Raw genomic sequence first — 12,085 nt, forward strand, 5'->3', positions numbered from 1 at the left:
TGCATTTGGAAGCTGTTGCTGTGACCAGACAACATGCGGTCTAAGGAACTCTCAATTGAGGTGAAGCAGAACATCCTGAGGCTGAAAAAAAGAAAAAATCCATCAGAGAGATAGCAGACATGCTTGGAGTAGCAAAATCAACAGTCGGGTACATTCTGAGAAAAAAGGAATTGACTGGTGAGCTTGGGAACTGAAAAAGGCCTGGGCGTCCACGGATGACAACAGTGGTGGATGATCGCCGCATACTTTCTTTGGTGAAGAAGAACCCGTTCACAACATCAACTGAAGTCCAGAACACTCTCAGTGAAGTAGGTGTATCTGTCTCTAAGTCACCAGTAAAGAGAAGACTCCATGAAAGTAAATACAAAGGGTTCACATCTAGATGCAAACCATTCATCAATTCCAAAAATAGACAGGCCAGAGTTACATTTGCTGAAAAACACCTCATGAAGCCAGCTCAGTTCTGGAAAAGTATTCTATGGACAGATGAGACAAAGATCAACCTGTACCAGAATGACGGGAAGAAAAAAGTTTGGAGAAGAAAGGGAACGGCACATGATCCAAGGCACACCACATCCTCTGTAAAACATGGTGGAGGCAACGTGATGGCATGGGCATGCATGGCTTTCAATGGCACTGGGTCACTTGTGTTTATTGATGACATAACAGCAGACAAGAGTAGCCGGATGAATTCTGAAGTGTACCGGGATATACTTTCAGCCCAGATTCAGCCAAATGCTGCAAAGTTGATCGGACGGCGCTTCATAGTACAGATGGACAATGACCCCAAGCATACAGCCAAAGCTACCCAGGAGTTCATGAGTGCAAAAAAGTGGAACAATCTGCAATGGCCAAGTCAATCACCAGATCTTAACCCAATTGAGCATGCATTTCACTTGCTCAAATCCATACTTAAGACGGAAAGACCCACAAACAAGCAAGACCTGAAGGCTGCGGCTGTAAAGGCCTGGCAAAGCATTAAGAAGGAGGAAACCCAGCGTTTGGTGATGTCCATGGGTTCCAGACTTAAGGCAGTGATTGCCTCCAAAGGATTCGCAACAAAATATTGAAAATAAAAATATTTTGTTTGGGTTTGGTTTATTTGTCCAATTACTTTTGACCTCCTAAAATGTGGAGTGTTTGTAAAGAAATGTGACAATTCCTACAATTTCTATCAGATACTTTTGTTCAAACCTTCAAATTAAACGTTACAATCTGCACTTGAATTCTGTTGTAGAGGTTTCATTTCAAATCCAATGTGGTGGCATGCAGAGCCCAACTCGCCAAAATTGTGTCACTGTCCAAAGATTTCTGGACCTAACTGTATATATATATATATATATATATATATAAAAGAAAAAAATGTATGTAAAAAAAAGAATACAAAGTATCTTTCCTTTTTTATATATATATGTAAAAGAAAAAAGCATGTATGTGAAAAAAAAAAGAATACAAGGTATCCATAATAGTAATAATAATAATATTTATTCATGTATATAGCGCTATTAATTCCACAGCACTTCACATACATTGGCCTTATATATATATTATATATACCATATATATATATATATATATATAGTATATATGTATGTAAAAGAAAAAAGCATGTATGTAAAAAAAAGAATACGAAGTACCCTTCCCTTTAATATACAGTATATATATATATATATATATATATATATAAAATAAACATGTATGTGAAAAAAATAGAATACAAAGTATAGTAAGCTTTACAGTAATTCATGAAAGTTACAGAATTAAAAAAATATATAAAATCAATAAACACCACAAATATTGTAAGCGTAATGGAAGCCTTCGGAAAAACGCTTAAAGTAAAAAATAAAAAAATGGCTCAAAAATGGCAAAAAATATTAAAATTATTTCTGATATTTTAATAATTTGCTGGAAACTGTAACATAATGTTGGAATTAAAAAAGTAAGCTTTTAAATGTCAATATAAATGCTGCATAACGCCAGGTGTGACTCCAGCCTGCGGGGGGTCAGCATTAGAGGGGGGTCCTGGTGTCGGAGGTCGCCGCTGTTGTTCTTAATAAACAAAACCTTGACAAAAGTCCAGAGAAGCTAAAAGCTGTGAAAAGCCTGGAACGCGTGGTCGTCAGCAGCCAGCGGCGGGGGATAAAGCTCACAGCAGACAGTGCTAGAAGCCGGGAGTCAGCGGAGTGAGCGCGGGTGTGATACTGAGTGCGGCTCGACCTACATTACGTCGCTCTATTCCTCCACGCAGGATCGCTCCGCCGCTCTCCCCTTTTGCACTTTCCCAAACACTTTTCTGCCTAAACATGACCTCGATATTCCACCGAGCGACGCACAGAAGAGACCCGGCGGACAACAGCGACATGTCCAGCGAGGAAGAGCCGCTGCTGCATCCGGGCCCTGACGAGGGCAACAGAATCAATGTAAGTAGTGAGATTCTAGATTCATGAATATAACCCCACAAATGCAGTAAAGACTGACACAAAGGCAGAAAGGAAGACTTAAAAGTGTTTCTGGGATTAAAAAACCACCATCGACAGGTCGCTCGTGGTATTGCAACTCCAATAAAGTGAACAGTGTAATACCACTCACAACCTGTGAGTCAGAGGTGGCGCTATTTTTGGAAAAAAGCAGCATTTTTTATTTTATTTTTTTTTTTAGTTTTTTTTTTAATTTTGTAGACATATGTCCACTTTTTATCTACTTTTCTTAATAAGAGTCTATTCCAGGAGACCTAATAAATGTTATATCATTATTATTATTATTATCATTATTATTATTATTATTATTATTATTTATAGAGCATCATTGATTCCATGGTGCTGTACATGAGAAGGGGGTTACATACAGAATACATATACAAGTTACGGTAGACAGACCGGTACAGAGGGAAGAGGAATATCATGGAAGACTCTGTCCTTTTTGAAGGGCTAATAATATAGTTCAGCCTGAGCGTCCTGGTTCATAAAAATAAGACTAAAACACTGTCAGAAAAGAAGAAAGTAAGAGAGTGAAAGGAGATTGGGTTAATAGACGGGCTGTCGTAGAAAAGAGGATCCGAATGATTTTATATGTCTACGCGTTTCGAAGCCTTATGGCTTCTTCCTCAGGACACATCATATACATGTGGTGTATGATTTGTCCTGAGGAAGAAGCCATAAGACTTTGAAACGCGTGGCCAAATATAATTATTCCTTCTACATGGATCCTCCTTTCTAAGACAGCCCGGTCTAGTAACCCTTTTCTCTGCGGTTCAGTTGCATTTGTTTGATTTCCAAATGTCTGAGCAAATGATTGGCGCATGCGCAGCCACCTATCCACTAACACTGCTCATCCTGGGCTTCTGGTTGAGGAATATAATACTAGAAGTGCAGTGAAGACTGACATGAAAGCTACAAAGGGGGACTTCTATGTATCTCAAGAATGGATACTGCCCGGAACGGAGCGCTGGCCGCGCATGCGCTGCTGCCTTTGTTCATCTATAAAGGAGCTCTGAATATTGCAGGGTGGGTTTTTTGCAAAATTTTTGATACAAATGAAAGGAGCTGAGAGCCGAGTTCAATGAGCCCCAATGGGGGGTCAGTAGCGGGGCCGCATCTATCACACATGTATGGGGTCTCTGTCCCGATGGCATCTCTTTTATTTAGTTGGGAAGGGTCTTACTTCGAAAATAAAGGAAAAAAATATAAAAAATCCTGACTTGAGAATAAAACATGGCGTCCACTGAGTAGATGCATCAGTGACTCCGAGAAGTGAATTAGTAAAGATTCCGGATAATTCCATCTGACAGTCGCGCTCTATGAAAAGCTTTAACCGCGTTGTTTTCATCAAGGATTAATCTACAATAAAACTAATTGTTATAATGTGTTGTCAGGTCAGGAGGAGGGAGAGCTCCGGAAGGACAGTGCTGGAGGGGCAGGGTCCTACGGGGGGGGGGATGTGGCGGCTCATAGGAAAGATGAACAACAGAATGGAATGGTAAAGGGTTAGCGGGAGAGGGGCTTAAAGGGATAGTCCAACCTGGACTGAGACCATCTCTATAATCATCAGGTCACCAGGGAGGATAGCTATGACTGGGCACCCTCTTCTATGACGGTCATATGATCAGTGGAGTAACTTAAAGCCCCTCCTCACCCAGTGGCATAAATTGAGCCTTGTGGGTTCCAGTGTAAAATTTCCAATAGAGCCACCAACTATCACGTCTATAATAGTATTGGTCTTCTCATATGGGCCAAAGAGATTTTTCGGGCCCTCAAAGCTCCAGAGTCCAGGTGTGACTGCAACCTATGCACCTACTATAGTTACGCCCCACCATTTATAATACTGGTATTTTTTCATGTAGCTAATTACAATTTTGAGAGACTGGTGAAGCTCTTGAGGGGATGGCAGAGCTCTTGAGGGGCCTCCTGTTCTCTTAAGGAGCCAGTGGAGCTTTTGATGAGCCACTGATGCTCTTGATGAGCTAGTAGAGCTTTGAGCGGCCGGTTCAGCTCTTTAGAGGCCGGCTGATCTCTTGAGAAGCCGGTGGAGCTCTTGATGAGCCAATGATGATCTTGAGGGGCCAGTAGAGCTTTGAGCGGCCGGTGGAGCTCTTGAGAGGCCGGCAGAGCTCTTGAGGGTCCAGCAAATCTTTTGAGGAGCTGGTGGAGGTCTTGAGGAGTCAGTGAGCTCTTGAGGAGCCAGTGGAGCTCTTGAGGGGCTGGCGGAGCTCTTGAGGGTCCAGCAGAACTCTTGAGGGACTGGCTGAGCTCTTGAGTGGCTGGTGAAGCACCTGAGGGGACAGCAAAGCTCTTGAGTACCTGTTGGAGCTCTTGAGGAGCTGGTGGAGCTCTTGAGGAGCCAGTGGAGCTACTGAGGAGCCGGCAGAGCTCTTTAGAGGCCGGAAAAGCTCTTGAGGAGCCGGCAGAGCTCTTGAGGATCAAGTGGAGCTTTTGAGGGGCTGGCGGAGCTCTATGACCTCTGCATACTTGCTGGCAATCTTAATTTAAGAAAAATGTGCAGTTTAAGCAATCCACCAGAAGTGGGCATTCCTGTGTGTTAAGGTTCTCAGGGGATTTTAGTATGTAGGTAAGTATACCCATGGATACATCCCTGCCTATGAAATGGTACTGTCTACATGAGCCCCAATGTGGTGGGCTATGGCTTTTATGTTCCTGCCCTTGAGGACACCAATCCCATTATTGTCTTGTGAACTATGTCCTGTGTCTTTTGTAAATATTGTGTCACATGGATTATAATGTATTGTGATGTGTTCCTGTATCATGTTACGTAATGTATAATGTATAGTAAATATTGTATGTGGTAATGTATTCAATAGCACTAATGTAGGAAGTTGCCAGGCTGTAGGGTCAGTAACAGTCAATCGTTGGGACTAGCCCACCATGGGAGGCGTCAAGTGAAAAGGAAAGTGACGGTTCATTCGGAAAGAGACAGTGAACACATAGGTGACGGACGTATAGTCAGTCGGCCTTGAAGGTCGCATACAATGGGTGGTTTGTGACAACAAAGGAGAAGGAGAGGAGACTGAAGGCGAGATAGCGTGAACCTCGAGTATTGACAAAAACATGGAGTATGGACAACGTTGGAATGAGAGATGAGTGGCTCCAGGCTATGGGAGCCAGAGTATAGAATCCTAACATCCAAGCCCCTTAACCAACCAGGTAGTGGGTTAAGCTGGCTTGTGAACGTACTGGACGACCCAAACGGTTTCCTTCTAGACATATGGAAGCACCAAGCTTTACTTTTGGTCATGCTGGGACCTATAAGGAGACCTGACGTGGGACTGCAAGAAGGGAAGGCAGTCATAGTGAGTGCTGTAACGCTGGGACTTACAGGACCAGTAAGATCTAAAGAAACTCATCAGGAACTTAGACTAAAACTCTAAAATTCTGGAAGATATGTGTCCACTATCTGGAGTGGGAAGTTGTGACAAAGAATGAGTTGTATAGTAAGGAATTGTTGTTTAAAGTGAACTGTTGGTCTCCTTCTGAGTACGAGTTGTCATCCGGTCCTGGCCAGCGACGTCAGTGGCAGTATGTGAACCAAAGGGATCCTCACCTGTACGACACAAGTCCACACACCCCACCAGGACCAGTCATATCATGTAGCAATCTGGGGTGTCCCCTGCTTTAAACTACAGCCCCGCGACCCTCTACAATACCATTCTATGCTTCATTCCTGAAGGCCTCCCTCTCATTTTTGGCAGCTAGGGCTTGAAAAAAAACATAATGATGACCCACCTGTGTTCCGAGCAACATTAAAAACCCACCACAACAGCGTGCAGATCCGGCATCATCATCCTCCGGCTCAGGTTGCTTATGATTTTGTATCAATGTATAATCACCTTAAAACGACCAATGATCCCAAGAACAAAGGTGCCTCTTACCCTTCATGGTAGTATAGCACAATGGCACCACATCTGGAGAAAATGCTAAACTGCTCCTTCATGCATTCTTATACCACTGGAATATCTAAAGAATAGTGAGGGGTGAACGTGTTCAGCACTGCTCGATACTCAATCTAGCATTGGGGTGCTTGGCACTGCTCAGTACTTGATCTCAATCTAGCATTGGCGTGCTCGGGACTAATGAGTACTCTATCTAGCATTGGAATGCTTGGCACTGCTCAATACTCGAACAAGCATTGGGGTCCTCGGCATTGCTCAGTACTCGGTCTAGCATTGGGGTGATCGACACTGCTCAATACTTGATCTAGCATTGGGGTGCTAGGCACTACTCGATACTCGATCAAGCATTGGGGTGCTAAGTACTGCTCAGTACTCCATCTAGCATTGGGGTGCTCGGCACTGCTCGATACTCAATCAAACATTGGGGTCCTCGGCACTGCTCAGTACTCAATCTAGCATTGGGGTGCTAAGCACTGCTCAGTACTCCATCTAGCATTGGGGTGCTCGGCACTGCCCAATACTTGATCAAGCATTGGGGTGCTCAGCACTGCTCGATACTCGATCTAGCATTGGGTGTTCAGCACTGCTCAATACTTGATGAAGCATTGGGGTACTCAGCACTGCTCGATGCTCGATCTAGCATTGGGATGCTCGGCACTGCTCAATACTTGATCAAGCATTGGGGTACTCAGCACTGCTCGATGCTCGATCTAGCATTGGGGTACTGAGCACTGCTCGATGCTCGATCTAGCATTGGGGTGCTTGGCACTGCTCAATACTCGATCTAGCATTGGGGTGCTCGGCACTGCTCAATACTCGGTCTAGCAGTGGGGTGCTCGGCACTGCTCAATACTCGATCTAGCATTGGGGTGCTTGGCACTGCTCAATATTCGATCAAGCATTGGGGTGCTCGGCACTGCTCGATACTGGATCAAGCATTGGGGTGCTCAGCACTGCTCAGTACTCGATCAAGCATTAGGGTGCTTGGCACTGCTCAGTACTTGATCTAGCATTGGGGTGCTCAGCACTACTCAAGACTCGATCTAGCATTGGGATGCTCGGTACTGTTCAATACTCGATCTAGCATTGGGGTGCTCGGCACTGCTCAGTACTCGATCGAGTATTCTGGTACACAGGCTCCATGCTGAGTCTCCACCCCGCATGTTTTGCTGCTGTTTTTTAGCCACTAAACATGCGGTGATTGCCTGCCAATCACAGTAATGTCGTAGCCATGTTAACTACTGGCATTACTGTAATTGGCCAGCCGCATAGCGTCATTGGGTCTATATAAGATGGGATAAGATCCATTAAATGCGCTGCTCAAATCGAGCCCATACGAGCGTCCAACCTTCTCGATTCGAGTAACGAGCACCCAAGCATTTTAGTGATTGCGCATCTCTACTAAAAACGTGCCAACAAAGTAAATTATTGGAAAACCCCCTTAAAGTCTTTGAGACCCTCCTCTTATGGATCTTAACGACTGCTTAGCACGGCACATGTCCAGAGGACTCCTGCCTGCACCATAGTTTTACGGCACAAGATGTCAAGAGTTTAACAATATCCACAAACCTTGTAGGACATGGTGGAGAAACTTGTAGGTTTGCGATGGTCCTTACCTGGAGGGAGCCCACAATTGGCCCCTAATGACCAGATACTTTGGATTTGTACCTTCAGTGGTGCCTAAGGCTATGCACAAGATGCAGAAACTCCCCAAGGTCACAGGAGAAATGGTATTTGGGCAATGTATGGTTGAATTGGACACCAACAAATCTAAAGTTAGTGCGAATTAGTGGAATTTGGCACACAAGGAACCACTGAGGGCTGGATAAATATCTGATTTTAATGTCTACTTATATTGAAGCAAGCAAAACCTTTTGATTAAAGCCCTAATTCACTCATAACTTCTGTGTATTGTTTCATTTTTTTTTCTTTGTTAATTTTCGCTGATGACGAACAAAAATGTGTCCTCCAAAAATGATATTCAGCTTTGCCAAAGCAAAATATCCAGGTGGAAGGAATCCTGCCGAGCAATCAGCTACATTTTGTCTGGCCGGGATTACAGAGCCCAGGCATACAATGTATTGCATGGCTAAGGCAGAAATGTTTTTGGAAACAAAACAGTAGCCAATATTTGCCAAAACACAACACACGGAATAAAGACCTTCATTAAGCAATGAAAACAATTCTTCATGGAAACACTGAAGGTGACAATGCTCTACAAATTCAGATCCAGAGCAGTCACCGCTAAGGTCAAGGTCTTGGCAAACTCGGCAGACTGCACAGATCATTCGCACCGGTCTCTGAATGATTCCTAAAGAATGTTTATGATGAGAAATACCAATTACCAAAACGTCCTCTAAAAGTAAATAAACATATTCTAATGCCGGCGTCACACGGTACGATATATCGGGCGATATGTCGTCGGGGTCATGGAATTCGTGATGCACATCCGGCATCGTCAGAGATATCGTACCGTGTGACACCTCCGAACGACAGTGAACGAGCAAAAATACTAACCTTATCGTTGCTCGTTGACACTTCGTTCATTTTCATAACCTCGTTCCACCTTCTGTGCTCCGGTTGTTCATCGTTCCCATGGCAGCACACATCGCTCCGTGTGACACCCCGGAAACGACGAACACAGCTTACCTGCGTCTCGCCGGCAATGCAGAAGGAAGGAGGTGGGCGGGATGTTTATGTCCCGCTCATCTCCGCCCCTCTGCTTCTATTGGGCGGCCGCTGTGTGACATCGCTGTGACGCTGAATGTCCCTCCCCTTCAGGAAGTGGATGTTCGACGCCCACAGTGACGTCGCCCAGGAGGTAAGTGCATGTGACGGGGAGTTAACGACTTTGTGCGCCACGAGCTACTTATTGCCCGTGACGCACAAACGACGGGGGCGGGTGCGATCGCTTATGCGATCGCACGATTTATCATCCTGTGTGAAGCCCGCATTAGACTATCTGCGAGATTCTTTTCCCAAAATTGGTCGAATGGAACTCAGTTTAGTCTAGTTGAGTTGGGTTGGACTGGATTGAGCTCATTTTACTTTGATTGCGTTAGGTTGAGTTGGATTCATCTGAGGTCAATTGACTTGTGTTGGGTTACATTGTGTTGAGTTGTATCGACTTTGGATAAGTCAGATTCATTGGGTTGAACTGCGTTTTCTTCAGTTTGATAAATTTTTATTGAGTTTGGATTGAAATTAGTTGCCTTGAGTCGAAAAGAGTTGTGTCCAGTTGGATTGCTTTTGGTTAAGTTGGTGGGATGCTACCACTAGGGGCTGCAGGAACAGAGGGAGGATGTAGTGCTCCTAGGTGCAGTTTAGCGCAAGTCCACAAGAGGTCTCTAGCACTATTGCAGGGATGTAAGAGAGTGGTTGATAAACAGAAGGTCAGTGCCAGGAAATCACGTCTGTACAGAGGAGCAAGCAAAGCCGAAGTCAGGTGAGAGCCGAGGGTCGGAAGCCAGGAGGTCACGTCAAGAGCCAAAGGAAAGCAGAGCCAAAGTTAGAGCAATAACCAGGGTCAGAAGCTGAGACGACAGCTAAGTATAGAGGAGAGAGCGAAGCAAGGATAACAAGGGGAGAGAGGGTAGGAAGACAGGGAAGTCAAACAAAATGGGACGGACGGAGGTCAGGGGAAGGAGTACTGAGTAGCAGCACAAGATCAGAAGAAATTTACGGAGACCAAGAAGAGCACACCGCAAGGCAAGAACTATTACTGGTGGCATATCGAAGAAAACAGTTCCAAGATAAGTTAGAATGATCCCCGGAATGAGGCAGAACAGAATAGGCTCCTCCCTAATGACCTAACCCATGGAAGATACCAACAACAGGAAAACAAACACATACAGTGGCTCTGCAGGAGCCGAGCCATGAGTAAGTCATGACAGTTGGATTCAGTTTGGTTGTAAAAATTTGATCTAATTTGAACTGATTTGGCTTCAGTTGTGATAAGTTGGATCAAGTTGAGTTGAGTTGGGTTCAGTCAGTTTGGATTCAGTTGGTTTCAGCTGTCTTGATTTTGATTTAGTTGGATTCAGTTGAGCTGTGTCAAATTGTGATAATTTGAGCTGAGTTGGGTTCATCTGTGTTTTGTTGTCTCAGTTCGGATTGAGTTGGGTTGAATTGACCTAAGATTGACTTAAAACTGAGTTATTTTAACCTGGGTTTTTTTTTAGGTAGGGTTGCAAAGAGATGAAGGATGAGCAAATCTGCCAAAATTCAAATTCAGCTCAAATTACGCAGGGAAATTTGATTGAAATCATTCCATTGGAATTGTCATTGGGTGTTATGAGGTATCTAATAACGGGACAGGTGACCTTAGGCTGGCCCTCAGACTTGAGACCCTGCACTGTCCCTTATCTCAGAGGTAAGTTTGATGGTAGCCAGGTCTGAGCCCCCTGCGTGACCGTAACTGCTGTCCAAGCCCTGGCCTTACTCCTCCTCTCCCACACCCTAGGGGTGGGCTGGAAAACACAAAGACAAAACCCCATAAAAACAACACAGACAAGGGAGAACAGAAACTCATACATGCAGCACTCAAAACACACAGGAGAGCCAATATGTGTACTGAGAAACAACAGAAAAAGGGGGGGAAGTAACGCACAACAGGGAAATGCTCACACTACTCAGAAGCGCAACATGGATCACCACAAACAGGAAAATCATCAAGACCGGGATTGCTGGAGCAAAATGTGAAGCTATAATCGGCGCATACAGAAAGGAGGCAGTGTTTTAAAAAGGGAGGAGACAGCTGCATGAGGCAATTAGCAACTTGAGCACTTAGGTACTGCAGAGCTGAAGACCAGTGAACCTAAATCAGCCAACGCCCGCCTCCGGCTGAACAATGCGGAAGCCTCAGGTTGCTTGCCAGACTATGTGGTATAAGCAGAGTCCGACAATGCTGTGCCAGCAGGAGTGTACAAAGCCAAACATCGCATGACAGGAATAAAGTTGGACTATGTGGCGTAACGGGTATCAGATGGGAAAGTATTTTTATTTTTTTACTTTTTTAACCCCCTAATTGTTTTCCACAATCCAGCAAAACTTAGTTGAATTCAGTTTGGTTGCATCGAATTGCGTTAATAAAGTTGGATATTGTTTATGGGAATTGAGTCTAGTTAAACTGAGTTTTGATCAATTTTAATAGTTGTGTTTAAGTTGTATTGAACTGATTGGCATTAAGTGGATTTGAATTGGGTTTGGTTGGGTTATTTTTTATCTAATTGGATTCAGTTAGGTTGAAAACAGTTAAAATAATATAAATCGATTCAGTTCTGTTAAGTTGCATTGAGATTAATTCAGTTGGGTTGAATTGAGTTGTGTTAAGTTTTTATACATTGTGGGCCATTTATATGGATACACCTAAATAAAATGGGAATGGTCGGTGATATCAACTTCCTGTTTGTGGCTAATTAGTATATGGGAGGGGGGAAACTTTTCAAGATGGGTGGTGACCATGGTGGACATTTTTAAGTTGGCCATCACACCTCAAGTGCACTATCATATTATTGGTGTCAGGTCCGAGAATTCCTACATGAACATTGTCCTGGAAAGTGGATTGGTCATCATGGGCCAGTTGAATGGCCACCAAGGTCTTTCAATCTGACCCCTTAGACTTTTATCTTTGGGGTCATCTGGAGGCAGTTGTCTATGCTGTGAAGATACAAGATGTGCAGC

The 12,085-nt window shown here is 44.1% G+C and overlaps 1 protein-coding gene across 1 annotated transcript in view; it reads left to right on the forward strand.

The window, feature by feature from the left end:
- The first annotated feature begins 2,303 nt into the window (after window positions 1-2,303).
- LOC142254237 (ninjurin-1-like) overlaps window positions 2,304-12,085 on the forward strand; it is a 75,842-nt gene continuing 66,060 nt past the window's right edge. Inside the window, exon 1 of the mRNA XM_075325238.1 lies at window positions 2,304-2,420. Within this exon, the coding sequence (XP_075181353.1) occupies window positions 2,304-2,420 (117 nt within the window). The remainder of the gene's footprint in view (window positions 2,421-12,085) is intronic.

This window comes from Anomaloglossus baeobatrachus, chromosome 10 (genome assembly GCF_048569485.1).
Source record: "Anomaloglossus baeobatrachus isolate aAnoBae1 chromosome 10, aAnoBae1.hap1, whole genome shotgun sequence".
NCBI lineage: Eukaryota > Metazoa > Chordata > Amphibia > Anura > Aromobatidae > Anomaloglossus > Anomaloglossus baeobatrachus.